This window comes from Adiantum capillus-veneris, chromosome 17 (assembly GCF_014529385.1).
Source record: "Adiantum capillus-veneris isolate H3 chromosome 17, ASM1452938v2, whole genome shotgun sequence".
Taxonomy (NCBI): domain Eukaryota; kingdom Viridiplantae; phylum Streptophyta; class Polypodiopsida; order Polypodiales; family Pteridaceae; genus Adiantum; species Adiantum capillus-veneris.
In genome coordinates, this window is record NC_140947.1 from 96,934,768 (window position 1) to 96,945,281 (window position 10,514).

Below are 10,514 nucleotides of genomic sequence, written 5' to 3' on the forward strand. Positions count from 1 at the left end.
GCTCACTGCTGCTAATGGCAGTTCCTTCACACTTGTTGATGCACTTTATGTACCTGGGATCAAGAAGAATCTCTTGTCTGTATCCGCACTTGCTAGACTTGGACTTGTAGTCAAATTTGTGGATGACAGATGTACAGTTCATGATCTCAGTTTTGGTGATGAAATTGTTGCATCTGGGCTTTTGTGCCGTGGGCTGTATAAGCTCACTTTGTATGACAAGTGTGGACAAAATTTTGCAAATGCTGTTGCAGATTCAAGGGCTATTTCAGATGCAAAACTTTGGCATGCACGTTTTGGTCATCTGAATTTTGCCAGTTTGCTGCGTTTGCAGAAATCTGATATGGTTGCTTCTTTGCCGCCTCTTGAAGCACCTATCAAACATGTTTGTGAAGGCTGTATTCTGGGTAAAATGCAGCGTTCTAAGTTTCCAAAGGATGGTTCAGTTAGGGCCACATGCAGGTTGCAGCTTGTGCATAGTGACGTTTGTGGGCCCATGCAAACTCCGTCCTTGGGCAATTACCTGTACTTCGTGACTTTCATTGATGATTACTCCAGGCATGCGTGGGTATTTCCGCTTAAAGCGAAGTCCGAAGTTTTTATGTGCTTCAAACAATTTTTGGCTATGGCTGAAAATGTCTCAAAATGTACTATGGGCACCCTCCGTTCCGATCGAGGGGGGGAGTATATGTCTCATGAATTTAATGCATTTCTGGCTAGTCGTGGGATAAAACACCAATGTACAGTGCCTTATACACCTCAGCAAAATGGTGTTGCTGAGAGGAAAAACAGGTCACTAACGGAAATGGCACGATGTATGGTCAAAAGTCAAGCTTTGCCGCATTCTTTTTGGCTTGAGGCCATCATGTGTGCCACTTATGTACTTAACAGGTGTCCTACGAAAGCTTTGCAGTCTATTACTCCATATGAAGCATGGCATGATAGAAAACCTTCTATTGAGCACATGCGTGTTTTTGGCTGTTTGGCATATGCTTTAGTGCCACAAGTGCAGCGCAGAAAATTGGATGATAAGGCTGTCAAATGTATTTTTGTTGGTTATAGTGCTGAAAGCAAAGGTTACAGGTTATATCATCCGCAAACAAAACGTATTTTGGTTTCACGGGATGTAGTGTTTGTGGAAGATTCTGTTCAACCCTTGCTGTCATGTACTAGAGACAGTAATGTAAGCTCACAGGACATTTATGACACTTTGTTGCCTCTTTTCAGTGGTGGAAATACGAATGTAAGTTCCAATGAGGCAAATGTACAGCCTATGGGGGTTTCTGAAAATGTTTTAGAACAGCCTATTACTGATGCAGATGTACATGATGTACTTGATGAGGAAAGGGCTGAAAATGAGCAGGCTAGAGGTATGCCAAAATGGCTGGTGCACACTTTGCGTGACAGTAAATTGGATGCACCTTTATCTAGTCGTACTCGTTCAGGCTCTCGCCATGCATCTTATGCATCAGATTGTTATGCTTTGGCTGTGTCTAGTTTACATGATGTTGAGGAGCCTCTGTCTTTTGATGAAGCACAGAATTCAGAAAATTGGATTGCTGCCATGAAATCAGAATATGATGCACTTATAGAGAATGACACATGGACTTTATGTGATTTGCCTCCTGGCAAAAAGGCCATTGGTACCAAGTGGGTTTACAAGTTGAAACGCAAGCCGGATGGTGAGATCGATCGCCATAAGGCTCGACTTGTTGCAAAGGGTTATGCACAACAAAAAGGCATAGATTATGAAGAGACTTTTGCTCCCACTTGTCGTATGACTACTGTGCGTTTTCTATGTGCATTGGCAGCTCATTTTGGTTGGGATGTACATCAATCAGACATTGTTACTGCTTTCTTGAATGGTGACATATTTGAGGAAGTTTATGTAACGCAGCCTCGCGGTTTTGTCATAAAAGGACAAGAGGACAAAGTGTGCAAATGTAAGAAGGCTTTGTATGGGTTGAAGCAATCTCCTCGTGCTTGGTATGAGAAAGCTGACACTCATTTGGTTAAACGAGGCTTTCGTAACAGTCCAACAGAAAGCACATTGTATGTAAAGCGTGAGGATGATGTATTTCTCATTGTGGTTCTTTATGTTGATGATTTGCTGATCACTGGACCAAATGAGAGACATATTGCTGAATTTAAGGCTGATTTGAATGCTACTTTCAAGATGAAAGATTTGGGGCTGTTGCATCATTACTTGGGTATACAGTTTAAGCAGTGTGATGGTGGTATTGCCTTGTGTCAGAAAAGTTACATAGAGACATTGCTATGTAAGTTTGGACTTGAGGATTGCAAACCTATTGCCACTCCCATGGAAACAGGTTTGAAGTTGAGTCTACATGATGCTGGCGATCCTGCGGATGTCACTCTTTACCAAACTGCTGTTGGCTGCCTCATTTATGTATGCAACACGAGGCCAGATATTCAGTTTGCAGTCTCGCAGGTCAGCAGATTTATGCATAGCCCAGGGTCTAAGCATTGGCAGGCTGTCAAGAGGATTTTCCGCTACCTTAGTGGCACTTTACATCTTGGCTTGTTTTATCCCAAGGGGGGATCATTGCCGCCAGACTTACATGCTTTTTCGGACTCAGATTGGGCTGGTTGTTTTGACACGCGAGTGTCCACAAGTGGTTTTTGTTTCATGCTTGGCAGTTCATGTATATCATGGTTGAGCAAGAAGCAACCTACTGTGGCCACTTCGAGTTGTGAGGCTGAGTACAGGGCAGTCTTCACAGCTACGGTTGAGTGTGTATGGCTCAGACGCCTTATGGCTGACTTGGGTGTTGGACAGGACACTGCCAACACTATCTACACTGACAGTCAGAGCGCATTGGCAGTTGCGAGGAACCCAGTTTTTCATGCTCGCACAAAGCACATTGAGGTGCATTACCACTATGTCAGGGAGAGGCTCTCAGCAGGAGAGATCAGCTTGGCTTATGTGCCAACACAGGACAACCTTGCAGATCTTTTCACAAAGGCATTGTCTCGTGAGAAGCTTGAAGCTTTCCGCAAAGCTTTGGGCTTACTCCCCTTTGTGGACTGATCCTGTCCTCAGGGCATGGCACTTCCCTTTACTCATGTGCCAGCTCTCGTTCACCGCATCACTCCAGGGGGGATTTGTTACCATATACATGTGGTAGTGATGTGTGTGAACACACTAGGACCGCCGGGGCATTTTTTCCCTCTTTAGGAGGTTTTTTCCCCCGTGCATTGTATATACGCCCATCACTCTAGGGCTATCTATCTTTCCATTGCACACTAAGTAACACACTCTCTATTGTGTGCCTTGAGCTTCCTTCGTCTTCTCCAAGCTGTGTGTGTTTCTCTGCAACCCTAATTCCAACACTCAATGGCGGGCAACAAAACTCTGTTGGCAAACAAGCGAACTGGAGCACCTCTATAGCGATGTCACCCAAGAGCGTTGAAAGAGCACTACAAGAACTCAAAAAGCTTCATAAAATCCCTTTGAAACACCACAATTCCAATAGGAGTAGTCCCCTTGGGAACTTACTGGTCGTCGCACACCCAAGAGACTATGTCACATAGGAGCAAAACCCTACCAAAGCATGGATTTATAGCACACGCTGACCAATGCATATGAAGACAAGGTCCTCCCATTTCATAATTTAACATCAAAAACCCACAAATTCAACATCAATTCCACAATTCACAGATACATGCCCTCCCAATCTGTCTGCACACAATTTGCCATTAGGCTGCCATGGCCATAACCCTGCAGAGAACTAGTCGTAACCTGAAGAGCACAACTCCAATTGGGGCACTTTAAAGCTCAAGAAAAAGATTGAAAAATGACTGGCAAGAAAGATGAAGATGACCAATTTTAATCTACACGCCACTACATGCAAAATTGATGAGAACAGGGAGCTCTCCCAACACGACTACATGTAGAGTAGGCAAGGCGAGGGCAAAACCTGCAATAGAAACCATCAAGAAGGCACAATGAGCTCAAACCTACAATTTTTTGGAGTTTGGCTGAACTTTTTTAAGTTTGTACATGAGTTTTAGTTATATACAAGTCTCACTTCAAAAAACTCATTCACGGGCACTTATAGTAGTCCAACAACTGCCACTAGACTAGCGACTTGCAATGCATGTACATGTGCTTGCTAAAGCAAGCTAAACACCCCACAAAAAGAAAGCCCACACACACTTTTGACATCAGGCATCATGTTCGTATGCACAAATTTACAAAAAAGGGGGTGTAAGAAATGCGTCCAACAACGTGTATTTTTAAATTACACAGCTTTTCCTGATAGTGTGAGCGCTCCATTCCTTGACTACTACAGATGCCTCATGAGCCATACGTGTCAAGAAAAAATGCACTATGTGCAAAAAGAATGTGCTAAAAAAACAAACTTTAGTTCAAACACATACACACTTTTACAGTAGAGAGCAACTGTTCAACCCACCATGTAATGTGTTATGTGTGTTTCCCCCCATGCATCAACCATTTGTGCTATGAAACTATTGAGTACAAAATTCAAGGTGAATATCTCATTAGAAGTTAGCTTTGCCTTTTCAAGCAGACAACAAATATCGTCAACGGACTGCCACATACGAGCATGCCTAATTCCAAGGGTTGCTTTGTTACCTTTGTAGGTCATAATGTCACATACCTTTTTCCACAAATGAAACTTGATGGGACTTTTGGAGTGAGAGTAGTATGAAAGAAAATGCCTAACTTTAATACCATCCATACATATTTTATTAGGGAAATCGTGTGTACTTCTAGATGCCTTCTTGTTCTTTCACTGTCATTCTAAGGTGTTGACAGCAACCTAAAAAGTCATTTTGCCATGTGTCCTAGTGTGACAATTCTGTACAAAGCTTTGTAGGCCTTAAAACTTATTCTTGCACTATCACACACCTCCATCATCTCTTGAGGCGTCACAATGCTCCTTAGTTCACTGAAATACTTGTGGCGCAAAATTTTGTCAATCCTAGCATTGGATGGATCATCCAATAGCTCCAGACACTATTTTACTTCCCGGATGTCTTCCGGTGTAGCGGTTGGATTGTATTTTCTACAGTACGTTTCTACTGCAGAGTTTGATGTAGATGTCCTCATCCACAAAACCCTTCGTAGATTGCTCACTCTAGCATCCTAGTCTGTCTTCCTTTCCAAGAGCTGAGAATGGTGTTAGAGTTTCAGCATCTCTCTAGATTCGTCCAGTCGATCCCAGTTTCTCCGAAGGATGGGTATTAAGGAGTGAGGGCTATATTGTGGTTGTGCGAGGGTTGTGCCCAACCAGTGTGAGGTTGTTTTCTCATGGCAAGATGTGTCTAACCATGTTTAGCCTTGGGTTTTGGCTTTGTTCCATGGCTAGTAGGATAATGCATGCTAGGAATATTTTTCCTAGCCTTGCCATATTCTTCCCATGGCCCTACTAGGCCAATGGTACTTATTTTCCTCTCTCTCCCCTTTTTCTCGAGGTCATGGCTAGTGAAAAATTGACGACCCACTCTCTTGGGGGTATATAGGAGAGGGCAGGGGCACTAGGAGAGGTGAGTGTATGCATAGGACGTGGGGGTGCAGGGCGTCCCAAGAGGAGCATCATTAGGTTGGGTGGCGGGTAGGGAGCAGTTCAGCCCATTTTTGCTACAGATGAACCCCAACATTTTCCACTTTCATCCCTGATAATAGGGCAATACATCGGGCGGCGATGGGCAGCAAGGACACCTCCCTTGCTTTTTTCTCTACAGATGAGCAAAGGCATAGCATCATTGATGCAAAGGATTCCCTTTCCTCTAGAGGGCAGCCATACAACGACAACCTTTCCTCTAGAGGGAAGCCTTAGAATGGCAGCCTTGAGTCTTGTTTCCTCTCTGACCATATCCATCATGTTGGTGAGAGGAGATACAACTTTTGGTATTGCCAATCTTGAGGCCATTCGAGTGGTCTCGTGTGCATGAGCAATTCACAATTGTGTGTCTTTCCATTGGGGCATGCCAGATCTATGTTGGACCACCCTTGGTCACTTGTATGAGTAGTTGTTATTAGCATGGAGATCCTTTTCTCTCTCTCTCTCTCTCTCTCTCTCTCTCTCTCTCTCTCTCTCTGGCGCACGCACACACACACACACACACACACACACACACACACACACACACACACATTCTCAGATGTCAAGGTATGTGGCATTCTAGGTGTTCTAAATCGAAGTCAAGGTGTCCATCAGATTGCGAGCTAGTTATTGTCTTTATTGCATCTTTCATAGCTCCACTACCACCTTTGACATTCTCCTCTTCTCTCTCTCTCTCTCTCTCTCTCCTTGTAAATTGCTTTGAGATACGACTCTGGAGACGTCATAATGTGGAAAAAACTCATTGTCATAAATACGTTTGTGTGGGCTCCAAAATCCAAAGGCTTTTTGTATGGTGGGGGGAAAGAAAAAGTGTTTTGTTTTGAAATGGAGAAACTTATTACTTAGCCTATGAACACCGCAGGTCCGACTGTATGCGCGCGCGCGCGCGCGCACACACACACACATATATATATATATATATATATATATCCCAACAGCTATATAAGTAATGTTCTGCATTACCTGCTTCCTCACCATTTCAAATCGCTTTACAACTTTGAAACCGTGAGTAGCGGCTAGCTGCTGTTTGGTCTCACATTATAACACACAGCTTGTTATACACCATGAGGAAGGTGGCACTCATCTGTATACTGCTAGCGTTATGCCTCTCTACTGTTGCCATGGCACGCAGACAGCTCTCTCCTGCTGCCCCTCTTCTCTCTGCAGGTAAATATGCGTTTTGTCATCCGCTATTCAACCCTTGATAAGATCATCAAATAACTCCTCTTTTTATATCATGGCTCTGATTGTGATGTAGCGGTAAGCAAGCACGAGCTGCTGCCTGCAACTAAGAATGCAGGAGTTGTCATCCCCTTATACAAGAGAAGCAGTACTACTAAGGTAAAGCAGTAATTGGAGAGTTGCCCAATTGAAGTTCTTTAATTCTTTTGTAATTCTTACTATTGGAGCTCTCGTTGATAGCAGACTCGACGGTTTGCCGCTGCAAAGTCGCAGCACGCCAAGAAGGAGGCTATGGTGTATCAGTCCGACTATGCAGCTGCCCGGACTCATCCCCCAACAGAGCCTCCATAAAATAGTCACTGCTATTATACTTGATATTATACGATATAACGCAGCTAGAGCTGTGGAGACATGTCTGGGTTCTCCCTTCCCCATTATGTTTTTGTCCCCGTCTAGTATAGCCATTGTTTTGATTGTACCTCGATAATTGGCAGTGCCTATCATGATATTTGTAATGGAACTTCATTGATGCTTCTTCAAGCAATTGAGAAAGTCTTTTGCCGTTTTGGAGTTTCTGTCTGTGTGTTGAGAGAGAGAGAGAGAGAGAGAGAGAGAGAACATGGATTCACAGTAATCCACTATCAAGATGTCACTCCCCTGCTTTGTCTCTCTCTCATCAGTCTGTCTCTTATCATCAGAAGAATGAAACAATAGCTCTTGTCATCTACAAGTTAATTCTAGGGTGCCCAATAATGCAATATGTTACATTTGGCATTTATGTCAACCAAGGCAGAGCCAATTAGTACATCAACAGCCCCTCGCTAATACTATCATTGTGAATTCTTTTGCCCATATTAGCATATTGCAGAATGCCACATGCCTTCAAGATTAGAAGATTAGAAGCAAGTACAATCGAGAGCTTTCTTGACCCTACCACTATTATACATATATCACACGATCAGTGAATTCCAAGAGACAACATTCTAAATGAGAAGCCCCTCAAGCACTTTTTGTGCTTTAAGACCTATTTAGGAATTTTGGGAAAGATGCACAATTTTGGGACAATTTTTGTTAGTTGAGAAGTTAGAGATTTCATCACGTTGGAGAGGGGGAATGGGGACGACACCCGGCACGACCAGAAATGCCTCTCTATAGCTCAGGGTCAACACAGCACCCCAATCCACTCGAAAACACAGTCCTTCTCTGAGCTTCTCTCTCCTCCCCTTCCATGTACAGTACAAAAAAAGAGGAACTCCCTCTTTACAAAAAGTTTTGCCCCCATTGGGCTCGTTTTTGACTTTTTAGGCATTTTTCATGGTAGGCCGACATGTGGCACTCCCCTTGGGAGGCTCAGCTGGACTTTGACTAGCTTGGTGCTTATCCAGAGGCTTCATACTTCACTCTACACACAAGCACCCTCTAGGGAGCAACGACGGCGCCGTCGTTGCCCCCGTAGGGGCTCACATTGCCTTCAAAAAAGGTTTTGGACCGAATTTGTCCGCGGAAAACAACTCCCCCCATAGGCGGGCTCCATGTCATCACCTTCCTCGCACGGGCGGAGCCGCCCAAAACCACCATCTACCGCCAGCGCAGCACCTATGGCGCCATCCGCCACTTTTATAAGAACTGCGAATCTTTGGATAAGCAATTCTTGTTTATCAAGCGCTTCTTCTCGGATGTATTCCAACAGCGTAGAACACATTATGAGAGATGTAAAGCTCACGAGCTCCCAAGGAGCCTCTCTCTCCCTTGTGACACTATAAGGGCCTCACGGTCCAGCCTTTATATTCCGAGCTGCTGGCCCGTCGCCCCGCATGTGGGTTCTTCCTTAGCCACGTGGCGGCTCCTGCTTGAATGGCCTCCAAGGCTTTAAAGTTTTTTTTAAAAAAAACTCCATAGAAAACTCCCTTCTCCCCTCTTTTCTCTTGCCTGCCAACTGGCACCTGCTAAACCAATCACCGAGTTGTAAAGTGGTGCCGAATCTCCACTTTGCCGGTCCCTGGCCGTGCCAACCTCACGCCATTTCGGCTTCTCCGAGCTAACTATCTGAGGCCGCCAAAAACTGGGAAATGCATCTGCCAATCTTTCACTATCAAATGATCCCAACTTCGTCTAGCTGTATCTGACTAACCGAATATCCGATTGATGTGCAGTCAACTCGTGGTAGCTCCACATGGTAAACACTTCCACCGAGAACCTTGGGGAGACTTAAAGGACGCCAGATGGTGCATTTTCCAATGTGGCCAAGTGGGCTCAGACCCGGCCCCCGGAAAATCTTCAAATGGCCATAACTTGCTATCTAGAGCTCCGAGAAGACAGGCATGCTCCACAACTCGAGCACTACACACATATGCATTGACATCGGCCCGGGCCACCTATCCCCAGCTGCCTTGTCCATCGGGAATCTGCTACACACTTTACCTTTAAACTACAATATCTTGGGCACCGGGACTACGTTTTACGAGCCATTTGGACCGGCTTCTAGAGCACACTAAGCACTACCTTTCAGGACACGGTTTTGGCATTTTGGACATCTTGACCTGTCATCTCATCTGTACCATTCCCCAGCACTTTTGGCCTAAAAAACCGCTTCAAACACACTTTCCCGCTATCCTTTGGGTGCCAAGGGCATCGGCACCTGCCCTAGCCTTTTGCACCGCACTCGATTGCACCCTTTGCCTGGCATAGACCACTACTTAGCTCCGACCAACTTTAGCTGCCTCATCATTGCCCAACCCTCTTGTTGAGCATTCATGCTCAACTAAAAGCACACTTTTGAACGTGAAAACTGCAACAGTTGACAAGCATGGAATGAAGTAAAAAACCATAGATGTATGTACATGCTATGTACAGAGTATGTACAAGGTGTCCTCTCTCTTCATAAGCTTCTTCTGTCTAGGTTGGTTGCCCAACCCCTGTAGCTACAATCTGGTGTGCATCAGGCACTATCCCCCTGTCAAAGTATAGCTTGAGCCGTATACCATTCACCCTATGCCTCAAATGTTTGCCATTGGCTCTCACCAGCTGATAGGTTCCATTCGGAAAGGCTTTATGCACTTTGTACGGACCCGTCCATTTCTTCTTGAACTTCTTTTGGAAGGTGAAGTCCAAGTAGCTCTCATACTTCATCACCAGATCTCCCTCTTGAATCTCCTTGTTTGGCAAGCTCTTGTTGAACTTCGCCACTCGCTTATCCCTCTGTTTCACATAAAAGTCTGCCGCAGCCTCCCTATCCATTTGTAAAGCCTCCAAACTAGTAATGCGATCCTGCAACACGCCCTGTTGAGTGGCACTGACACGCCACATACCCTTCAATGCACCTAGTTGTGCATGCACTGGCAAAACCGCTTCTTTACCATAAACCAGATCAAATGGAGTGAAGTTTGTGGCCACTTTGTAGGATGTGCGGTAGGCCCACAGACACTTCTCTCCAAGTTTACCTCCCACTCTGTCACCTGCTTATAAACATATTTGCTCAACATCTTCACAATCTGCCCATTGGCACTCTCTACCAGACCATTGCACTGCGGGTGATATGGCGAAGAGAAGCGGTGTTGGATACCCAGCTTTTCTACTAAAGCCCGCATCAATTTGCTTCGAAATCCTTGGCCTCTGTCCGAGATCAGCACCCATGGAACACCAAAACAGCAACAAATTCTGTCAAACACGAACTGAGCTACCACATTTGCATTCACCTCTTTGACAGCCTTGGCCTAAACC

General features: G+C 44.9%; 1 protein-coding gene across 1 annotated transcript; it reads left to right on the top strand.

The window, feature by feature from the left end:
• Nucleotides 1-6,573: 6,573 nt before the first annotated feature.
• On the top strand, nucleotides 6,574-7,363 carry LOC147437745 (uncharacterized). The gene is made up of 3 exons (XM_086485995.1): nucleotides 6,574-6,779; nucleotides 6,871-6,953; nucleotides 7,038-7,363. Exons 1-3 carry the CDS (start codon nucleotides 6,677-6,679, stop codon nucleotides 7,143-7,145), a joined length of 294 nt encoding a protein of 97 aa, XP_086342121.1. The 5' UTR covers nucleotides 6,574-6,676; the 3' UTR covers nucleotides 7,146-7,363.
• Nucleotides 7,364-10,514: the final 3,151 nt, after the last annotated feature.